Source organism: Hyla sarda, chromosome 7 (assembly GCF_029499605.1).
Source record: "Hyla sarda isolate aHylSar1 chromosome 7, aHylSar1.hap1, whole genome shotgun sequence".
Classification (NCBI taxonomy): Eukaryota; Metazoa; Chordata; class Amphibia; order Anura; family Hylidae; genus Hyla; species Hyla sarda.
The window spans coordinates 110250096-110274422 of NC_079195.1; the positions used below are offsets into that span (position 1 = coordinate 110250096).

General features: G+C 41.6%; 1 protein-coding gene across 1 annotated transcript; it reads left to right on the top strand.

Annotated features, from left to right (window-relative positions):
- Positions 1-1005: 1005 nt before the first annotated feature.
- On the top strand, positions 1006-7299 carry LOC130283161 (beta-microseminoprotein-like). The gene is made up of 5 exons (XM_056532354.1): positions 1006-1125; positions 2884-2989; positions 3296-3395; positions 4313-4430; positions 7183-7299. The coding sequence occupies exons 1-5, from the start codon at positions 1123-1125 to the stop codon at positions 7297-7299; spliced, it is 444 nt and encodes a 147-aa protein (XP_056388329.1). The 5' UTR covers positions 1006-1122.
- Positions 7300-24327: the final 17028 nt, after the last annotated feature.

The window sequence follows — 24327 nt, forward strand, 5'->3', positions numbered from 1 at the left end:
ACACATAATTATATACTGTAGAAGCGGCTCCACTCGCTCCCCTGTATAGACCTTTCACAATTCATAATCCCCGCCAGAAGACAGGAGCTCTGATTGGTGAATAGTGGTGAATGGCTTTCCACCAATCAGAGCTCCTGTCTCCCGGCGGCGGGGAATAGGAATCGTGACATCTGCACACGGGAGCCGGCGGCAGCGCAGTGGAGCCGCATGTACCACCGGCTTTTTAAGTTAATAAATGCAGATTGCAGCGGGTCTCTGGTGAATGACCTGCTGCGATCTGTCATTCAGCCCCAGGACTACAACTCCCATCATGGACATAGTCTGTCCATGATGGGAGTAGTAGTCCTAACAGTCACAATAGAGTACCGCAGACGGGGGATGTGCGTCTCTCAGCGCTGCGGTACTACAACTACTCCCAATTTGGGACAGATTCTGTCCCATGATGGGAGTAGTTGTAGTACTGCAGTGCTGAGAGATGGCTCCTGCATCCCCCACCTGCATCTTCCACTGTCTGCCATTTTCTAGGAGTCCTTGCTAGCACTCTTAGGTTAGACTACTTATCTTGCAAAAAAAAGCACAATTGCACAAAGAAAACCATCTACTTTTTTTTGCGCAATTGATACATACCAGTCCACTGGATTAGGTGGTGTACGGTAGGCCAAACTGGTGACAACTTTAAAAAACTATCCAACAAAAAAAACGCAGCTCTATGCAAAAAAAGCGCAATTGCGCAAAATTTGTAGATGTGAAAAATGGTCTAAATGCAATGATACATCTCCCCCTAAGTTCTGAATTGAACAGTGGTAGTGGTGGAAGCAAGAGACACACCTATTTGAAATAGTGAAGCCTTTTTATTTACCATTTCTCAGCTTCAACATAGTTTCATGACATTTCCCATCTTCAGCAAAATTTTCCAGACATACGATATATGATGATCTGCAGGTACACGTCTACTGCGTACACACCTGTATGAATTGCTAAAGGAAATATCACTTTTCCAAATGTCTTAATCTAATTAATTACCATGTAATTAATTAATGTAATTAATTACCATTAGTCACATGATATAAATATGTTACTCTGAGCCCTGGGATTCCTACCTGCAGCAGCTACTCAGCTACAATGGTAAGTTGGCTGTCTGGGGGCTTTCACATAGCATTAGTATTTAACAGCATGGGTGCTTTTTAGATCATGTTTTCTGCTATATGGTTTTGTTTTTTTGACATTGTACACAACAGTATTGCTTGCTGTATACATTGATCACCCATATAGAAACTTATACAAGATCTATATGGCTAAGTGTGTTTTTTTTTTTTTTTTTTTTTTTTTTGTACTTATCCATTCTTATTTTTCTAGTGCACAAATCTTGTCTACCATTGGCTTTGTGTCCTGTTTTATTGTCTACAAAGTGCTTGACTTTTAATGAAAGTGTATGCAAATGTAATATTCTTGTAGTCAATGTGAACTGTATTGGGCACACTACTGCATACACTTTTTGTTAAGGTATGTTTTCAATTAAAAAAAACTGACTTAAAATGGTATGACAAAATTGTGATGTGAATGCACCCTTAGTGTACTATATTTTATATATTGTGTTTTTACATGATTATGTTGTCAAAATGGGATGCCAATGTATTCCTTCATGGCAATTTTTCAAATAGTGTGCAATCAGCTGTACCAAAACTACTCCCAGCATGCCTGGAAAGCCTTTGGATGTCTGGGCATGCTGGGAGTTGTAGACTTGCAACAGCTGAAGCACACTGTATGAAAAACACTGCCTTATGGAGTGGTCTCACTGCCATTGATTTTGTTGGCTTTGACAAAGCCCGCTACTGTATACAATTGGAAAAATGATCTGAATGTAGTCAAAGTATGTCTTGGACTCTGGTTTTGAGTCAGACTAATGCCCGATACAGTCGGAAAATTACCAACGCTTGGTCACTAGCTGACTGTTTGGACACTTGAAATCAATGGCGCCTGTGCCTCTCTGCACCTTATTTTGGCTATTTGCTGATGTATCTGTGCCATGGATCACTTCACATGTGGTGAGAAAGCACTCTAAAGCTATGTTTACACTGTGGAATGTCCACATAGAATAGTGCGGATGCTGGCGCTAGGATCACACAGGAATACGCTGCCTCATAGGCCGCTATGCATTCCATGCGGACAAAGGATGAACATGTTTGTTTGTGCGGGCACTGAAAATGGCATTTCTGTGCCAGACCCATCTGGCACAGAAATTCCACTGTGCACAGTGCAGCATAATCCTATGGGGTGGGGGGGGGGTCCTTGAATTACTATTCAACACCATTCAGCTGAATCTCTCTATACATGTACATGCTTGCAGCTTTTGCTTCTGAAAAGGTTGTGGGTTAAGAGATTTGTTTCCCAACAAGTGTACAAATAGTAAAGCCATTTCTGGTACAAGCTAGACAGAAAAAGCAGAGGTGTACATTTCTGTGCACAACAGTAGGCAAGTCAGCTACCAAACCTGACACAGCACTACAGATTATACTGAGCACTAAAGCACATTCAAATGACACTAGAATAAATGGCGGTGTACTAACATAAACCCAGCCAGGTCCAAATGTACTCCACTTCAAGAGAAAAAGTAATTGCTCACCTGCCTGGTGTTGGCATACACCCCCTCCCCCATGTTCATCAGAAAGCTGTACAGTGGGGAGATAAAACACAGAGCTACGTGAATTGTTATGCCTTCATTTTTTCCATAGACTTAGCCCGATCAGGTTAACGAATTATCCATATTTACTATGGGTGGAATCATGATATAAATTTAGAGTGTGTGTGTGTGTGTATATTTTGTCACAAAATTGTGCAGACCGACTATTAACCCCCTGTTTTGTTTTTTTTTTTCCCTCGTAGAAAGTCCTTCTGGCTCTTGGTGTTGTGCTCGCATGCTCTGTTGCACTGTCTAGTACTCAGTGTATGACTTCAAAATTGAAATTTAATTTGATAACAAGAACTACAGGTAACAAACTGTAAAACTCCCCACTTGAACTTAATTATGAAGGGGCCATGTATAACTGGGTGGGGAGTGTGTACTGAGCCTTCTGTACATGCATACCGCCATTGGGTTAGCATAATGTAAAAGGGTGTGTATATGTATATGTGGCCATACAATTCATTCAAGTCCTTGCTTTCTAAAACAGATTTTTGTATAAAATTATTTTCAGTCAGTAGTGTTATGCCTACCGTTCTGCAGTATAATGGTCAAACTATGCATATTGCTCTTTAGTTAAACTTTCTTTTTCTCAATTTTTGTATCTTGTGTTAGGCTGTGAGCATAAAGGAAAATTTCACAAAATAGAGAGCGTGTGGACTTTGGACTGTGAAGAGTGCTCCTGTAATAAACATGGCCTGAGCTGTTGTTCATTGTAAGTTAGAAAGCTTTTTGTAAAACCCTTTATTTTATTTCAGGCTATGTACATGCTTTAATGTCAGCTAACCTGTCTTGGGTCTGTTGGTTTCAATGGAGCAAGTGCAGCCTACTAGTGACTACATTTGGTCCGTTCCAAAATGGATGCTTGTCATTTGTCTCCAAAGTACAAGCAGCTCTTCCATTTTAAAGACTTGCTAAATGTCTGTATATGAACAGAGTTGTCTCTTTTCTGCATATGTGAAAAATATTTCCCTCTTAAGTTTGGTTGCAAGGCTTTTTATGGGGTTGGGTTTTCACTCATAGCAAATAGTAGCAAATACAGCTGTACTAAGAGCTGCAGATGGCTGTCTGGGTATAAAAGAGAACTGTACCATTACTGGAGCTGCAGCAAAGTCAACTGATCACCTTTTTAGGGTAGGGTCAAACATGGTGTATAAGGAGCATATTTCACACTGCCAGTAATCTGTTGGTGAACAGAAATACACTTTGCTATGACCAGACACAAGGCTTCCCTGACGCAGCCGTGTGTAGTAAGGTTTGGAGGAAGGCCAAGCACACCAAAGTGACTTACACGTGCGCCCCTCGAGATCTTACTACACACAGGGCTCCGTAAGGAAAAATGTGCAGCGTATCTCCAACTGCCTGACGGATTTCTTGCAGTCTGAAATCTGCATATACACTGTGATTCTATACTTAAAGTGGTTGTCTCATGAAGAAAGGCCACATGGGCTTTTGTGTAAGGATGTCTAGGAGCCAAAAAAGGTAAGATTAGCTGCTGTTCTGCTAGACTTGAGCTGTCCTATGTAAATTTAAAGCCTTATTACCTAGCCCTGGAAGGTTTTTTTTCCCTAGTGCAGCATAACACTATCTACTTGTTTTTAGAGTGACTCTGCCTTTTTATCTTTGTTACAGGACACGTACACCAATCTATGATAAGAAGGAATGTGTAGCTGTATTTCATAAGGAATCCTGTAGTTACACAGTGACCAAAAAGAATAATCCATCGGAACCATGTGAGATCAAAGCCATGGTTGGCTAAGGCGTCTCAACCCAAAACAAGGGTGTATTTAACACTGAAGAAAAACCTAAGATCCTTACCTTACACGGTTCCACTCTTTATCATATGTAAAGTCTTTAATGTGTTGAGTTTTGCAATAAATCTCTATGAAGCATACTTGTTAATTACTGTCTGGTATTACATAACCCCGCTTTGTTGGCAAATGTTTTCTAGTGACTGAGCTCCAGACTTTAGTTTGTAGGAGACAAAAAATTTCTCATAAAGAATGTAAGAGTGAGATTTGCTTTTTCTTTCTAAATTTGACATTCCAAATTTATCACTTGATTCACATATACAATATGTCTACTTTGTTTGCATCATAAAGTTGACATGTTTTTACTCCTGGAAGACAGAGGGCTTCAAAGTTCAGCAGAAAACCCACATGGCATACTAGTTTGGAAACTACACCCCTCAAAGAGCATAACGGGTACAGTGAGCCTTAATGCCTCGCTGGTGTTTGACGACTTTTTTTTAAATGTATAAATTTTTCACTGAATTGCTGTTTTTCCCCAAATCTTAACTTTTTTATTTTTTTACAAGGGGCTATAGGAGAAAATTACCCCTTATTACATTACGTGAGGGGTTTAGTTTCCAAAGTGGGGGTCCATTCTTCTGGCAATATGAAGGCTTTGTAAACACTCATGGCCTCCAATTCCAGACAAATTTTCTCTCCATGCCTATTGGTGCATTTCTTCTGAGCATTGTAGTGCACCCGCAGAGCACTTTACATCCACATATGGGATATGTTCTTACTCAGAAGAAATGGAGTTACAAATTTGGGGGGGGGCTTCGAGTAAATTTTTTTTCACAAGGGGGGAAAAAAATTGGAAAACACCTGCATTTTAGTGAAATATTTTTTTGTGGGGTGTTAAGGCTCACTATACCCCTTACATTCTGTGAGGGGTATAGTTTACAAAATGGGGGTCACATGTGAATATTCATTTGTCAGAACCACTGTAAAATCAGCCACCCCCTTTGCAAATCCCAAATTTACGCCTCAAATGTACATAGTGCGCTCACTCCTGAGCCTTGTTGTGCGCCTGCAGAGCATTTAACACCCACATATGGGGTGTTTTTCCATATAATTTTTTTTCCTTTAACCACTTGGGAAAAAGTGTGGGGCAACAACAGCATGTTAGGGTAAAATTTTTTATACACGAACAGGCTGGTGTAGTCCCCAACTTTTCCTTTTCATAAGGGGTAAAAGGAGAAAAAGCTCCCCAAAACTTGTAGTGCAATTTCTCCAGAGTACAGAAATACCCCATGTGGCCCTAAACTGTTTCCTTGAAATACGACAGGGCTCCAAAGTGAGAGCACCATGCACATTTGAGGACTACATTATGGATTGCATAGGGGTATTCTATGCCAGTGATTCCCAAACAGGGTGCCTCCAGCTGTTGCTAAACTATAGCATGCCTGGACAGTCATTGGCTGTCCAGAAATGCTAGGAGTTGTGTTTTTTTTGCAACAGCTGGAGGCTCAGTTTTGGGGAATAACTGCCGTACAATTCATTTTTATTGGGGGGGGGGAGGTGTAAGGGGGTGTAAATGTAGTGCTTTACCCTTATGTGGTTTTAAGGTACATTCGCACTGGCGGGTTACGATGAGTTTCCCACTAGGAGTTTGCACTGCATTGAAAAATTTGCCGCAGCTCAAACTTGTACCCTGTACATTCACATGGGGGGGGCAAACCTCCAGCTGTTTCAAAACTACAACTCCCAGCATGCACTGTATGGTGGGAGTTGTAGTTTTGCAACAGCTGGATGCACACTGGCTGGAAAACCTTCAGTTAGGTTCTGTTAACTAAATCAGTATTTTCCAACCAGTGTGCCTCCAGCTGTTGCAAAACTACAATTCTCAGCATGTACTGATCACCGAAGGGCATGCTGGGAGATGTAGTTATGCAACAGCTGGATGGCTACAGTTTAAAGACCACTGTATAGTGGTCTCAAACTGTAGCCCTCCAGATGTTGCTAGGCAATTCACCGGCTTCCATAGGATCCAGGGAGCTGCATCGCCGTCCTCTTCTGTCAATAATCGCCACCGATTAAGTGGACTTCGGCGCCGGTCCTCATCGGTTTCCCCCTTTCTACTCGGCCTATTGTGGGTTGGTAGAACAGGGAAACCGAAAGTTAACCCCCCCCCCCATCGGCTATTGGTGGTCGCTTCCAGACCAATAGGAGGAATGGCACCCCCTGCAACCTCACTCCTATCCCTTCAGGTAATTGTGGGTGTCTTGGACAACCCAATTCCCCCTTATTTTAAGGACCCCCCCCTGGGCATTTGCGCAGGGTGCCTGCTGAAATTCCCACAGGCGCACGGGTACACCCTTGGTCCTTTAAGTACCAGGGAGCAAGGGCGTACCTGTATGCCCTTCATCACCAAGATGCAAAAACTGAGAGGCAATCTGGTTACCATGGGTGATTGCACCACTCTTTCCACCCTGTCACGACAGCACCACCAGAGAGATGGACTGGGCAAGAAGGTGAAAGTAGTCACCACCCCTGCCCAGACCCTTCTAGCCCCTGCCCCCCCCCCCCCCCCAAGCACTTCCTGTCCCCAGACCCTCACACCGAGGAGATGGCTTTCCACTATCCCCTTCCCTGAATTCAGGGCCACTGTCTCCTGCCCCCTGCCTCCTTTCTCTCCTGGCCCAGTAGCACCTAACCCACCTCCAGCTGCTGGTGCCTAGTCTTTGGAGGAATATCCTTTGATTCCTCCCCTAGGGACCAAGCACAGGAAAAGGAAAGGACATCGCAGAAGTTGAGTTCTATAAAAAAGATCATCGATGCCTGCGAGACTCCCAGCATTCAGATGAAGAGGAGATGGAGCAGACAGTGTAGCAGCTGTTCACTGACCCAGAGGTCCACCAGCTGTACAAAGTGCCACAGAAACCTGTCTATGATGAGTTTTTGGAAAGATCTCTGGAGAACCCATGGAAGCTGACAGACAGCGGCGAGAAGGATCTGCCCGACCGGAGTGGTAACTAGTATCATCTGCACTAACCTTCTTTTTATTCCCCATGGCTAATCTCAACCTCTTCAGTATTAATGTGAGTATTAGAGAGAGGTTAGACTGTGCTTACCTTTTTTTAGATTCTCAGATGTGTATATGTTGCAGGAATGTGCTTTGCCCTCTTCTAGGTCCTACAACCATCTGGCCATGCAGTGGTCCCACGGCCACTCCTACTGGTCTGGTGGGGGCTGCAGGGGTGGCCATCCTCCTTAGGGGAGGTAGTTTTGCATTAAACTCGGTACAGGAGCTAGTCTGTGAGGGAGCCCATACTGCTCATCAATGTGTACGCCTTTCCTGACAGGGGTGGTTGCCTGCAGGGGGTTCAGTGGGCCGGGCTCTGGCTGTACCCCCTGATGGTGGTTCTGCTGCTTATACTAGTCTGTAGACGGTATAATACCCAGCAGTCCATTCCTAATGGTCTTAGAGAGTGCAATTTTGTGTTTAGTGCACAGCTATTTTTTTTAAGCGTACTGTACCGCATTTTTATGCAATTTAGAGGTAATAATTCCTTCCCGACTCCAATTAGGCAGTCAGAATAAATCCCTGGATCAACATGCTGTCCCTAAATATCTAGTATACATAACCATCAATGTTGTTCTCCAAAAAATGCATCCAGACCCCTTTTGAACTCTTTTACAGAGTTCACCATGACCACCTCCTCTGGGAGAGAATTCCACAATCTCACTGCTCTTACAGTAAAGAATCCCCGTCTGTGGTGGTGTAGAAACCTTCTTTCCTCTAAACGTAGAGGATGCCCCCTTGTTATATAGTCCTGGGTATAAGTAGATCGTGGGAGATATCTGTATTGCCCCCTAATATATTTATACATAGTTATTAGGTCTCCCCTAAGCCTTCTTTTTTCTAAACTAACTCCAATTCTGATAATCTTTCTAGGAACTCTAGTTTTCCCATTCCTCGTATTGCTCTGGTTGCCTGTCTTTGAACCCTCTCCAGCTCCACTATATCTTTCTTGTACCCTGGTGCCCAGGACTGTACACAGTATTCTATGTGTGGTCTGACTAGTGATTTTGTACAGCGGTAGAATTATTTCCTTGTCGTGGACATCTATGCCCCTATTGATGCACCCCAAGATTTTATTTGTCTTGGCAGCAGCTGCCTGACACTGGTAACTACAGCTAAATTTACTATTAACTAAGACCCCTAAGTCCTTTTCCATGTCATTCGTCCAAAGTTTTCTCCCATTTAATATATAACCCCGTCCCGGATTTTTCCTTCCCATGTGAATTACCTTACATTTATCAGTGTTAAACCTCATCTGCCACTTCTCAGCCTAAACCTCCAACCTATCCAGATCCATTTGTAAAAGTGCACTGTCCTCTATAGTGTTTACCGCTTTACAGAGTTTAGTATCTGCAAAGATTGCTACTTTACTATTCAACCCATCTACAAGGTCATTAATAAATATATTAAATAGAACAGGACCCAAGACTGACCCCTGTGGTACCCCACTAGTAACAGTCAGAATAAGTACCATTAATAACCACCTTCTGTTTCTTATCACTGAGCCAGTTACTTAACCACTTACACACATTTTCCCCCAGCCCGATCCTTCTCATTTTATGCAACCTTTTATGTGGCGCCGTATCAAATGCTTTGGAAAAATCCATATATACGACATCCAGCAATTGCCCCTGGAGCTCCACTCTTCATAAAAGCTGATCAGGTTAGTTTGACAGGACCGATCCCTCATAAAGCCATGCTGATATGGAGTCATACATTTATTTTTATCAAGATATTCCAAAATAGCATATCTTAGAAAACCCTCAATTTTTACATACAACGGAGGTTAAACTAACAGGTCTGTAATTCCCGAGGTCACCTTTTGTCCCCTTTTTAAATATTGGCCCAACATTTGCCATGCGCCAGTCCTGGGAACAGTCCCTGTTACTATAGAGTCCCTGAATATTAAAAATAGGTCTGTCTATTACAATACTTAATTCCTTTAGAACTCGGGAGAGAATGCAATCTGGACCTGGTGATTTGTCTAATTAAGATTTTTTTTGTAGGCGGCACTGTACTTCTTCCTGGGTTAGACAGGTGACTGGGGCGTTTACCTTATCTTGTTGTATTTAACCTGACATTTCATTTTCCTCAGTGAATACAGTGAAGAAGAATTTGTTTAGTATAATTGCTTTTTCCTGATCCCCGTCTATAATTTCTTCCTCATCATTTTTAAAGGGCCTACACTTTCATTTTTGGCCTTTTTGCTATTTATATAGTCAAAGAACATTTTGGGGTTAGTTTTACTCTTTGGCAATGAGTCTTTCTGTCTATTTTTGCGGCTTTTATCTGTATTTTACATATTTTAACTTTTTCTCTATAGCTTTTTAATGCTTCTTCACTGCCGTCCTGTTTTAGTAGTTTAAATGCTTTATTTTTGTAATTTATTGCCACCTTAACATTTTTATTCATCCATATTGGTTTTCTTTTATTTCTGACCCTTTTATTCCCATAGGGTATATACATCTTACAGTGAGAATTTAAGATCTTCTTAAGTCTCTTCTTTAGTGTCACTATTGATATTTTTGAGGACCTTATCCCATTTTATATTAAGGGCTTCTCTGAGTTGATCGAACTTTGCCTTCATAAAGTTCATAGTTTTTGTGGCCCCTCGAGAGATTCCCTTATTGAAGGACAAGTTATATTGTATTATATTATGACCACTATTTCCTAGGTGTCCTTCTACTTGCACATCAGTTACTCTATCAGATTTGTTGGTTAACATTAAGTCTAGTAGGGTACCCCCTCTGGTCGGGCCCTGTACCATTTGGGACAGATAATTGTCTTTAGCTATAGTCAGAAACCGGTTTCCTTTTTGAGATTCACAGGTCTCAGTCTCCCAGTTTATATCAGGATAGTTAAAGTCCCCCATTATTATCACATCATTTTGATTTGCTGCCTTGTTTATTTGTCTCAGTAATTGATCTTCTGCCTCTTCCATTATGTTTGGTGGCTTAGAACAAACCCCTACCAGAATTTTTTTATTTGTATCTCATATATTTCTACCCATAATGATTTCACATTATCGTTTCCCTCCCATATATACTCCCGCAGTGTGGCCTTCAGACTCGATTTCACATAAAGACAAACTCCTCCCCCTTCCGTTTTGTCTGATCCTTCCTGAATAGGCTACAGCCCTGTATGTTGACCGCCCAGTCACAGCTATCGTCCAACCAGACAATAACCACTCCAGTTTCTCTGTTTTATTGGACAGACTTCTGGCATTAGTCATCATGCAATACAATGGTGTATGATTTTTATTTCTTCCTATGAAGCCTATCCCTATTGACTATTCTAACCCCTCCCTCCGCTTCACTCCCAGGTATATTACTAAGTCTAGAAAAAAGAGATTGGAGGGCTCACACTATATGTATATATACCAAGGTACATGTATTGCACGTACCCTATGTGCCAAAAAAATAGTATAGAGTAGAAAAGAGAAGACAGACCTCACCTGTGGACTGTATACTTATTGGTACTCAAAATTCATACATGAACAAAACTGAACTGTTAAAATGATCTAAAATCATTTAAAATTACTTGAAAGTCATTGGAGGTATATATGTTGTAAAAAAAAGTTGTAAAAAATCCTCAATACAGCCACCCGCAAGTAGTTCAATATATTGATATTGCATCCATGGTATTTAGTAGCAAAGTGATAGTTTGTAATAAGAGGCTGGTGCTCACCGCACCGCTTCTAATGATCTCCGGGATGCAAACCTCACTTGTCAGGTTCTCATCTCGGAGATCATTAGAAGCGGTACGGTGAGTGGTGCATAGCACCAGCCTCTTATTACAAACTATCCCTTTGCTACTAAATACCACGGATACAATATCAATATATTGAACTACTTGCGGGTGGCTGTATTGTGGATTTTTTTACAACTTTGTTTTTACGAAATATATATATACCTCCAATGACTTACAAGTAATTTTAAATGATTTTAGATAATTTTAACAGTTCATTTTTGTTCATGTATGAATTTTGAGTACCAACAAGGGGCCAGTAGAAGCACATAAGCTGTGTGAAACAACTGTTGCCCGATACCCTTGCCATTTGCATTTATGTCCTCCCCCTACCTGTATCTGCATTAAAGTCCCGGATTTTACTTTCAAGAGATCATGGTGTGCCGCTTGCTTTCTTTCGTGCACTGGATATACTTTCAATTGTATTTCACTAATAAATTGTTTATGCATATGTGGTACACCTTGGGGGGTGTAGGGTAGTTGGGATGTTGTAGTAGATAAGGGGTTAATGTTAACCCTATAGTTTGTGACGCCAGGCTGAGGGCTAGTATGCTGAGGTAACTCTCCGGCCTATCGCTGCCCTTCCCAGAAACGATAGGTGCATGTAATAAAATGACTGAAGGTCCACAAGATACTTGAACTTGAACAAACTTTACTTAAAGCGGTATTCCAGGCCAAACCTTTTTTATATATATATATATATATATATATATATATATATATATATATATATAATCAACTGGCTCCGGAAAGTTAAACAGATTTGTAAATTACTTCTATTAAAAAAATCTTAATCCTTTCAATAGTTATTAGCTTCTGAAGTTGAGTTGCTGTTTTCTGTCTAACTGCTTTCTGATGACTCGCGTCCCGGGAGCTGTCCAGCTCCTATGGGGATATTCTCCCATCATGCACAGCTCCCGGGACATGACATCATCATTGAGCAGTTAGACAGAAAACTTCAGAAGCTAATAACTATTGGAAGGATTAAGATTTTTTAATAGAAGTAATTTACAAATCTTACAATGGAAAAGGGTAGCGTGCACTCACCGCGGGTAAACAGCTGCAGGCCCGAGGTTCGGGATCATCGCGGCATAGACGAGGATGGTAAGAGGCACTCAGAGGCCTCTGAGCGCCCCTTACCGTCCTCGTCTATGCCGCGGTGATCCCGGACCTCCGGAGGCTGCCAGTGTTTACCAGTGGTATCGTATATTTGCATGCTTAAGCTATACGGTGTGCTCTCTCCTCCTCTAGTGGCTTAATTTACAAATCTGTTTAACTTTCCGGAGCCAGTTGAGATATATATATATATATATATATATATATATATATATATATATACAGGTAAAGGAGAGGAGCAGCACACCGAGTGTGTGGATGAGGCGGGTGCAAGCGGGCCCAATCGCAGCCCGGGTCACTGGCAGCAGAGTAGATGCAAAGCAAGGAAGTTGTCCCACAGCACTCCAAAATGGTGGATAACAAAGTGTTTATTGCCTCATGGTAGGATACAACGTTTCGACCGTCACCACGGTCTTTTTCAAGCAGGATGCTTGATGCTTGAAAAAGACCGTGGTGACGGACGAAACGTTGTATCCTACCATGAGGCAATAAACACTTTGTTATCCACCATTTTGGAGTGCTGTGGGACAACTTCCTTGCTATATATATATATATATATATATATATATATATAATATGGATTACATGGTTTGGCCTGGAATACCGCTTTAAGGTGCTTGCAGTACATCCAATGAACAATGACAGTCTCAGGCAAACAGTCTCTATATATCTCAATCCAAATCCCAAGGAGGTCGGCACTGCAACCGATAGTTGGTGCCCGAGGACCAATGTAGCAAGAATCCAATAGAAAGAAGGGTCCCGGCACTCGGAAGTTTTTGAAATCTCAAAGGTTTTTATTTATGCAACATGCATAGCATACAAGGTAGGTACGCGTTACGGCTCAATAGCCTTTGTCAACCAGTACAGGTAACTGTTAGAATGCACCTTATATAATTACATCCGGTTCACAGGTACCACGTCACTAATTACTATCATTCAAAGCACATGATGCACTATGACGATGTATACATATGAAAAACAATATAAAGTGAAAAAAGTAAGAAGACAAATCATTGATAGGAAATTTTTCATAGCGGAGATTTCCGTAGAGTGCAGATTCATTTTCCGCTCTGTAAAAAAATTAGCAAATAAACACATTAACTAATGCCATTCAGGTCAGCATGTCTCTATAATAATCGTGAAAGTTCATAATCGCGGTTCATACCGCGCGATTCCAGAGTCCCTAAACGGTGTATCCAGAATGCTTCCTTCTGGGTAAGTAATTTTTTAATGTCACCACCTCTCCGTGGTTGCACGACCTCATCAATCACCTGATACTGTAATTGTGATATAGAATGATTTTTATTGCTAAAATGTGCAGGGATGGGGAGAAGAAGATTTTGGCATCTGATGCTCGATTTATGGCGATTAATGCGGTCCCCCACCCGCTGGGTGGTCTCCCCCACGTATAGGAGACCGCACGGGCATTTTATTATGTATATGACATTACGAGATTGGCATGTGAAAAATTTGGTAATGGGGAATTTTTTTCCGGAATATGGATGTGTAATTTGATTGCCTTTGATCACATTGCTACATTGAGCGCAGTTCAAACATGGATAAGTACCGGTGCGTTGTGTTCCTAAAAAGCTTTGGCGACTTTTTTGTTTACCCCCAATATCTGCTCTTATTAAAGTGTCTTTGATATTTTTAGATCGTTTATTGCAGATCAATGATGAGGTTTTAAATTCTTCTATTTGGGGGTAAGATTTCTGAAGTATATTCCAATAGTTTTTTACAATCTTATCTATTTTAAATGTAAGGGGATGGTATGTTCGAATGAATGGAATAATTTTGGTTTGCTTGTTTCGTTTTTCTACATTATGAGGGTGGGAGGTAACGGTGGGTTGGAGGACTTTATTGGGGTAACCCCTTCTGCTGAATTTGTCCTCCAATTCTTTACATCTCACAGCACGTAATTCGGGGTCCGTCACTATCCTTTCTATTCTTTTTCTCTGAGAGATCGGAATAGATTTTTTCATGGAAGGGGGGTGGGCACTGGTGTAATGAAGTAAGCTATTTTTATCAGTGGGCTTGCGGTATAAATCTGTACAGAGGCCTCCTTTTCCATCTTTCTGAATGAGTGTGTCTAAGAAGCTGACTTGTCGTTGGTCAGCCATCATGGTAAATTTTAATTCTGCTCTTATGTTATTAATAAAAGAAAAAAACTCATCCAGTGTCGCACGTGGCCCCTCCCAAATGCATACAATGTCGTCAATAAATCGTCGCCAAATAATGGCATGTTTTTTAAAAAGATCATGTGAGTACACATATTGATATTCAAAATGCGACATGTATGCATTTGCATATGGAGGGGCCACGTTCGCTCCCATCGCCGAACCCCTACATTGCAAATAGTATGTATCTTCAAACAAAAAGTAATTTTCTCTCAAAACAATATTCAGCAGGTCAAGGAAAAAGTTTTTTTGTAACTCATTATAATCACTTTGGTCAAGAATCCACTTAGTGGCCTCACAACCCCTATCATGTTCAATTGCAGTATACAAACCAACTACATCAATGGTAACTAGCCATGTTTCACTTGTAATGTTTGTTACCCCTGATAACACCTTCAAGAAATCACCGGTATCCAATAAAAATGCAGGGGTTTTCTGGATCAAAGGAGTTAACATCTTCTCCAATAAAACAGAAAGTGGGGAGAGTACAGAGTCCATGGAGGAGACAATAGGGCGTCCCGGGGGATCAACCAAACTTTTATGAACCTTGGGCAAGATATAAAATACAGGTGTTATTGGATTCTGTATTTGTAAATAAGTGCACATCTTTTCATCGATCACCCCAAGGTCCCTATGTCTCTCTACCATGGACCTAATCTTTTTCTGAGTTTTACCCAGAGGGTTATTTTCAAGTGGTAAATAAGTATCCGTGTCTGACAGCTGCCGCATCACCTCTTTTTTGTATGAAGTGGTATCCATAATGACAATGGAACCTCCCTTGTCACCGGGTTTTATAGTAATGCTGCGGTCAGCTGCCAGATCTGATAAGGCTCGTCTTTCTAACACAGATATGTTACCATGGACTCTGTAGTCCCCTCTTTTTATTTCTTTTACCAAATTATCAATGTCAGTTTTCACCAGCTTACAATAAGTTTCTACAGGATGATAAAATTTAGGAGGCATGTAGTGACTTTTTTGTTTAAGATTGAAATCCTCCAATTTGAGGATTCCTAGTGATGGCACCGACTCCTCAAGTCTAGTCGAGGAGTCCTGTTGGGGTCTATCTGTGGAGAAATGGGCTTTTAAACGGATCATGCGAAAAAATCGCTCCAAGTCAATGTCCAGTTGAAAAGTATCTAATCTGTCCGTAGGACAAAATGAAAGTCCCTTTTGTAACACCCCTATCTCCACAGATGACAGGCATTTAGATGAAATGTTAATAACAATATTCTCAGAGGTTAAAGTCTCGGTATTACCTGTGACCTCGTTATCACCGGTCCGGTTGGTGCGCCGATGATGGCGGCCTCCCCGCCTCCCTGGCGTCCTCGCCTTCGCTGAAAAAAAGGGGGGCGTCGGTCTCGGCGTGCCTGGAACTCGCTTCCCGAGCTGGAGGAAGAGTATCCTCCCCTGCCTTGAGAGGAGGGTCCCCGTTGTGCATATCCGGAGGTATCCCGCCATCGGTAGACTCGCTTGGCTAAGTAATCTTCTGTATCCCGTAAGAATTTCTTTCTTTTTCTTTCCTCTATATCTTTCCTCAGGGTAGTCAGTTGTCCATCAAGATTTTCTTTAAGTTTCAGAAATTCCTCACTGTTCAAGGTGTCCCGTAATTGTTGTTCAGTCGCCTCGACTTCTTTTTTAATCTCCGTAATCGCTTTTTGCAGGCGATCAACTGTTAGTACAATTATGTCCATTGAACATTTATTCAGAATTCTCTCAAAATCTTTGCAATAAAGCTCATCGTCAGCAAATAAAGTAGGTCGTAGATTTACTCTTAAACCGCGCGGAATCCGTTCCGTGCGAAAATATTCTGTAAGAGTTGTATTATGTAATTCATAGGAGAGTAGACGGCGTGTCTCTTTTTCCCAGGCTCGTCTCCTCAATTCATGAGAAGGTGTCTGCAGGAAATCCGCTGAAGTGGTTGTCTGTGCGATTATCCTAGAGGCTTCATCCTCATTGTAAGATAACATAGACATTCCTCAGGTGCGTGCTCGTACCAAGTAAACGAAAGCCAAATCCCAAGGAGGTCGGCACTGCAACCGATAGTTGGTGCCCGAGGACCAATGTAGCAAGAATCCAATAGAAAGAAGGGTCCCGGCACTCGGAAGTTTTTGAAATCTCAAAGGTTTTTATTTATGCAACATGCATAGCATACAAGGTAGGTACGCGTTACGGCTCAATAGCCTTTGTCAACCAGTACAGGTAACTGTTAGAATGCACCTTATATAATTACATCCGGTTCACAGGTACCACGTCACTAATTACTATCATTCAAAGCACATGATGCACTATGACGATGTATACATATGAAAAACAATATAAAGTGAAAAAAGTAAGAAGACAAATCATTGATAGGAAATTTTTCATAGCGGAGATTTCCGTAGAGTGCAGATTCATTTTCCGCTCTGTAAAAAAATTAGCAAATAAACACATTAACTAATGCCATTCAGGTCAGCATGTCTCTATAATAATCGTGAAAGTTCATAATCGCGGTTCATACCGCGCGGTTCCAGAGTCCCTAAACGGTGTATCCAGAATGCTTCCTTCTGGGTAAGTAATTTTTTAATGTCACCACCTCTCCGTGGTTGCACGACCTCATCAATCACCTGATACTGTAATTGTGATATAGAATGATTTTTATTGCTAAAATGTGCAGGGATGGGGAGAAGAAGATTTTGGCATCTGATGCTCGATTTATGGCGATTAATGCGGTCCCCCACCCGCTGGGTGGTCTCCCCCACGTATAGGAGACCGCACGGGCATTTTATTATGTATATGACATTACGAGATTGGCATGTGAAAAATTTGGTAATGGGGAATTTTTTTCCGGAATATGGATGTGTAATTTGATTGCCTTTGATCACATTGATCATGTAGCAATGTGATCAAAGGCAATCAAATTACACATCCATATTCCGGAAAAAAATTCCCCATTACCAAATTTTTCACATGCCAATCTCGTAATGTCATATACATAATAAAATGCCCGTGCGGTCTCCTATACGTGGGGGAGACCACCCAGCGGGTGGGGGACCGCATTAATCGCCATAAATCGAGCATCAGATGCCAAAATCTTCTTCTCCCCATCCCTGCACATTTTAGCAATAAAAATCATTCTATATCACAATTACAGTATCAGGTGATTGATGAGGTCGTGCAACCACGGAGAGGTGGTGACATTAAAAAATTACTTACCCAGAAGGAAGCATTCTGGATACACCGTTTAGGGACTCTGGAACCGCGCGGTATGAACCGCGATTATGAACTTTCACGATTATTATAGAGACATGCTGACCTGAATGGCATTAGTTAATGTGTTTATTTGCTAATTTTTTTACAGAGCGGAAAATGAATCTGCACTCTACGGAAATCTCCGCTATGAAAAATTTCCTATCAATGATTTGTTTTCACTTTATATTGTTTTTCATATGTATACATCGTCATAGTGCATCATGTGCTTTGAATGATAGTAATTAGTGACGTGGTACCTGTGAACCGGATGTAATTATATAAGGTGCATTCTAACAGTTACCTGTACTGGTTGACAAAGGCTATTGAGCCGTAACGCGTACCTACCTTGTATGCTATGCATGTTGCATAAATAAAAACCTTTGAGATTTCAAAAACTTCCGAGTGCCGGGACCCTTCTATATATCTCAATGACTGACAATTGTTGCGGACCTTGAATGATATTAACCCCTTAAGGACCCAGCCAATTTTCACTGTAGGACCAGGCCATTTTTTGCACATCTGACCACTGTCACTTAAAGCATTAATAACTCTCGGATGCTTTTACCTTTCATTCTGATTCCGAGATTGTTTTTTCGTGACATATTCTACTTTTTGTTAGTGGTAAAATTTTGTCGATACTTGCATCGTTTCTTGGTGAAAAATTCAAAATTTGATGAAAAAATTTAAAATTTAGCATTTTTTTTTTCACTTTGAAGCGCTCTGCTTATAAGGAAAATTAATATTCCAAATAAATTATATATTGATTCACATATACAACATGTCTACTTTATGATTGCATCATAACGTTGACATGTTTTTACTTTTGGAAGAGATCAGAGGGCTTCAAAGTTCAGCAGCAATTTTCCAATTTTTCACAATTTTAAAAATCTAAATTTTTCAGGGACCAGTTCTGCTTTGAAGTGGATTTGAAGGGCCTTCATATTAGAAATGCCCCACAAATTACCCCATTATAAAAACTGCACCCCTCAAAGTATTCAAAATTAAATTCAAAAGGTTTAACCCTTTAGGTGTTTCACAGGAATAGCAGCAAATTGAAGGAGAAAATTCTAAATCTTCATTTTTTACACTGGCATGTTCTTGTAGACCCAGTTTTTGAATTTTTACAAGGGGTAAAAGGAGAGAAATCTTCATAAAATGTGTAACCCAATTTCTCTCGAGTAAGGAAATACCTTATGTGTATGTCAAGTGTACGACGGGCGCAGTAGATGGCTCAGAAGGGAAGGAGCGCCAATGGGATTTTGGAGAGTGAGTTTTTCTGAAATGGTTTTTGGGGGGCATGTCGCAATTAGTAAGCCCCTATGGTGCCAGAACAGCAAAAAAAAACACATGGCATACTATTTTGGAAACTACACCCCTCAAGGCACGTAACAAGGGGTCCAGTGAGCCTTAACACCCCACAGGTGCTTCACGACTTTTTGTTAAAGTTGGATGTGTTAATGATTTATTTTTATTTTTTTCCACTAAAATGCTGGTTTTCCCCAAAATTTTTTATTTTTACAAGGGATAATAGGACAAAATGCCCCACAAAATTTGTAACCCCATCTCTTCTGAGTATGGAAATACCCCAAGTGTGGACCGCAAGTGCTCTGCTGGCACACTACAATGCTCAGAAGAGAAGGAGTCACATTTGGCTTTTGAAAAGCAAATTTTGCTGAAATGGTTTTTGGAGGGCATGTCGCATTTAGGAAGCCCCTATGGTGCCAGAACAGCAAAAAAAAAAAGAACACATGGCATGCTATTTTAGAAACTACACCCCTCAAGGAACACAACAAGGGGTACAGTGAGCCTTAAAACCTCACAGGTGTTTGACGATTTTGCTAAACTCGGATGTGTAAATGAGAAAAAAAAATTTCACTAAAATGCTGGTTTTCCCCCACATTATCTATTTCTACAAGGGGTAATAGGAGAAAATGAGCCCCAAAATTTTTAACCCCATTTCTTCTGAGTATGGAAATACCCAATGTGTGGATGTCAAGTGCTCTGCTGGCGCACTACAATGCTCAGAAGAGGAGGAGCACCATTGAGCTTTTGAAGACAGAATTTGGTTGGAATAGAAGTCGGGGGCCATGTGCGTTTACAAAGCCCCCCCCCCCCCCCCCCCCGTGGTGCCAGAACAGTGGACCCCCCCCCCACGTGACCCCATTTTGGAAACTACACCCCTCACAGAATTTAATAAGGGGTGCAGTGAGCATTTACACCCCACTGGCGTTTGACAGATCTTTGGAACAGTGGGCTGTGCAAATGAAAAATTACATTTTTCATTTTCACGGACCACTGTTCCAAAAATCTGTCAGACACCTGTGGGGTCTAAATGCTCACTGTACCCCTTATTACTTTACGTGAGGGGTGTAGTTTCCAAAATGGGGTCATATGTGGGGTTCCATTGTTCTGGCTCTATGGGGGCTTTGTAAACACACGTAGCCTTCAATTCCGGACAAATTTCCTCTTCAAAATCCCAATGGTGCTCTTTCTCTTCTGAGCATTATAGTGCGCCAGCAGAGCCCTTTACATCCACATATGGGGTGTGATCTTACTCAATATAAATGGGGTTACAAATTTTGGGGGGCTATTTTTCCTTGTGAAAATGAAAACTTTGGGGTAACATCAGCATTTTAGTGAATTATTATTTTAATTTTTTTTCATTTTTCCATCCAACTTTAATGAAAATTCGTCAAACACCTGTGGGGTGTTAAGGCTCACTATACCCCTTTTTACTTTCCGTGAGGAGTGTAGTTTCCAAAATGGAGTCACGTGTGGGTATTTCTTGTTTTGCATTTATGGCAGAACCGCTGTAAAAATCAGCCACCCCTGTGCAAATCACCAATTTAGGCTTCAAAGGTACATGGTGCGCTCTCACTCCTGAGCCTTGTTGTGTGCCCGCAGAGCATTTTACGCCCACATATGGGGTATTTCCGTACTCAGGAGAAATTGCGTTACAAATTTTGGGGGTCTTTTTTTCCTTTTAACACTTGTGAAAATAAAAAGTAAAGGACAACACCAGCATGTTAGTGTAAAATTTAAATTTTTTTTACACTGACAGGCTGGTGTAGCCCCCAACTTTTCCTTTTCATAAGGGGTAAAAGGTGAAAAAGCCCCCCAAAATATTTAACGCAATTTCTCCCGAGTACAGAGGAAATGTGCAAACACTGCTGTACAATACGTTTTACATTTTTATTGGGGGAGACAGTGTAAGGGGGTATTTATGTAGTGTTTTACCAGGGGCGGACATATCACTTGTTCAGCCGGTTCGGCTGCACAGGGGCCCAGTGTGTTAGGGGGCCCACCCTAGTGGCCCAGGTCACAGCCTGGGCCTCACAGTCTGGGCCCCTGCAGGGCCCCCTGCCAGTACTTCATACTAAATGCTGCAGCAACAGGTCCCGGACCTGCCGCTGACAGCAGTCATTTACCTTTAAACCGGCCGGGCGAGACGGACAGGCAGGGCCGCCATCGGGGGGGTACAAACGGTACCCCAGTAAGGGGCCCGGACCCTCAGGGAGGCCCGACTGGCCCCAACACTCTTTCTTGCGAGTCAGTGAGTGACTGTCACTCACTGACGGCTGGGGGGGGGGGGGGCCTTACTGTACACTGACTGACTACATGACATTCTTTTTTTTTTATGTTCCAGCCCTGCCCTGTCTGTTGCCCAGACTGGCTAGCGGGGGCTGGAGCAAGAGGGAGCGCCGTCCGGAGGGCAGCACTCTGTCACTTTATAATGTCAGGGGCTGCAGTTGGTATGAGACATGCCTGTGCGCGGCTCTCAGTTACCAGCAGGGCCTGATAGTAGCAGCTGGCCAGTGACGTCAGCTCACGTGTCCCTCCTCTGCCTGCCCACTGCCTGCAATAGAGGAGCGGAGCAGCAGACTACACTGCACACAGGTACTTACTTGTATGGGGGCAGTGTATGATGGCTGTGTGTGTGTGTGTGTGTGTGTGTGTGTGTGTGTGTGTGTGTGTGTGTGTGTGTATGGGGACAGTGTATGATGGCTGTGTGTGTGTGTGTATGGGGGCAGAGTGTGTGTGTGTGTGTGTATGATGGCTGTGTGTGTGTGTGTGTATGGGGGCAGTGCATGTGTGTATGGGGGCAGTGTGTGTGTGTATGATGGCTGTGTGTGTATAAAGGGGCAGTGTGTGTATAAAGCAGCTGTGTATGTGTATATAGAAGCTGTGTATGTGTATATAGAAGCTGTGTATGTGTATGATGGCCATGTGTGTATATAGAGGCAGTGTATTTATTTATGGCCATGTGTGTATGATGGCAGTGTGTGTCTATATAGTGTCAGTGTTTGTGTATAGTGGCTGTATATGTGTGTATGATGGCAGTGTGTGTCTATATAGTGGCAGTGTATATGCATATAGAAGCTGTGTTTGTGTATGATGGCCATGTGTGTATACAGGGGCAGTGTGTGTATATAGTGGCAGTGTATGTGTATATAGTGGCTGTATATGTGTGCATGATGGCAGTGTGTGTCTATATAGTGGCAGTGTATGTGTATATAGTGGCTGTATATGTGTGTATGATGGCAGTGTGTGTCTATATAGTGGCAGTGTATGTGTATATAGTGGCTATATATGTGTGTATGTTGGCAGTGTGTGTCTATATAGTGGCAGTGTTTGTGTATAGTGGCTGATATGTGTGTATGATGGCAGTGTGTGTCTATATAGTGGCAGTGTATGTGTATATAGTGGCTATATATGTGTGTATGATGGCAGTGTGTGTCTATATAGTGTCAGTGTTTGTGTATAGTGGCTGTATATGTGTGTATGATGGCAGTGTGTGTCTATATAGTGTCAGTGTTTGTGTATAGTGGCTGTATATGTGTGTATGATGGCAGTGTGTGTGTGTATATAGTGGCAGTGTTTGTGTATAGTGGCTGTATATGTGTATATGATGGCAGTGTGTGTGTATATAGTGGCAGTGTATGTGTAGATAGTGGCTGATATGTGTGTATGATGGCAGTGTGTGTCTATATAGTGGCAGTGTTTGTGTATAGTGGCTGATATGTGTGTATGATGGCAGTGTGTGTCTATATAGTGGCAGTGTTTGTGTATAGTGGCTGTATATGTGTGTATGATGGCAGTGTGTGTCTATATAGTGGCAGTGTATATGCATATAGAAGCTGTATGTGTATGATGGCAATGTGTGTATAAAGGGGCAGTGTGTGCATATAGCAGCTGTGTATGTGTGTATGATGGCTGTGTGTGTATATAGAGGCAGTGTATATATTTATGATGGATGTGTGTATATAGCGGCAGTGTATATGCATATAGAAGCTGTGTATGATGGCAGTGTGTGTATAAAGGGGCAGTGTGAGCATATAGCAGCTGTGTATGTGTGTATGATGGCTGTGTGTGTATATAGAGGCAGTGTATATATTTATGATGCATGTGTGTATATAGAGGCAGTGTATGTGCATATAGAAGCTGTGTATGATGGCAGTGTGTGTATAAAGGGGCAGTGTGAGCATATAGCAGCTGTGTATGTGTGTATGATGGCTGTGTGTGTATATAGAGGCAGTGTATATATTTATGATGGATGTGTGTATATAGCGGTAGTGTATATGCATATAGAAGCTGTGTATGATGACAGTGTGTGTATAAAGGGGCAGTGTGAGCATATAGCAGCTGTGTATGTGTGTATGATGGCTGTGTGTGTATATAGAGGCAGTGTATATATTTATGATGCATGTGTGTATATAGAGGCAGTGTATGTGCATATAGAAGCTGTGTATGATGGCCATGTGTGTGTGTGTGTATATAGGGGTAGTGTGTGTATGTGTTTTGGCCGCCATCATCATCGTGTCATATGCACGCTAAGCCACATATTTATGACTGTAAATACTGTCACATCAATTCCTGATGACAGGACAGCCGGAAACGTATAGAGTCTAAAAGAAAAAGGAAAAGCCAATTGGGAAGCAAAATCAGGATAACAGGTTTTGTTTCACACTAATGTGGAGGATTGTTTGATTACTTCATGTGACTAATCTTAGAATGTGGGCATTGGGTAACTAATAGTACCTGCAGATATGAAGATGTCCTAAGAACAGCTATGTTGTATGCGCTGTATGGATTAATGCCATTCATTTGATAGCACGCAGTAAGTGACTGAGAATGTAGTCTGCCAGAGAGAGGATTTATGCATTGATGTTTTGGAGTGCGCTAAAACTCTCAATAATATACTAATAATGAGTGTGACTACAAAACTAGCACTACTAATTCTGAATACATGCAAATATATAAAATAACTGACAAGGATTCTTGCGATGGACATGGAACACATGATTGTATAAGAATGTATATAAGACTAACACATTGATGTTGAAAATTGGATGTTCACTCAAGCAAGTGTGCATATATGGTCAGTGTGAACAGGCGGCTAGTATTAATATGGCTACTAAGATGGTGGCCGGAAATAGATGCAGATATGTATAAATACAGTTCTATTCACTTTCTTTTTTGATATATGGTTTTTAGAAGAAGTATTAAAAGTGAGGTTTTAAAGTCTCAGATTATGTATTCAGTGCCATATACAGTCATAATGGTAAA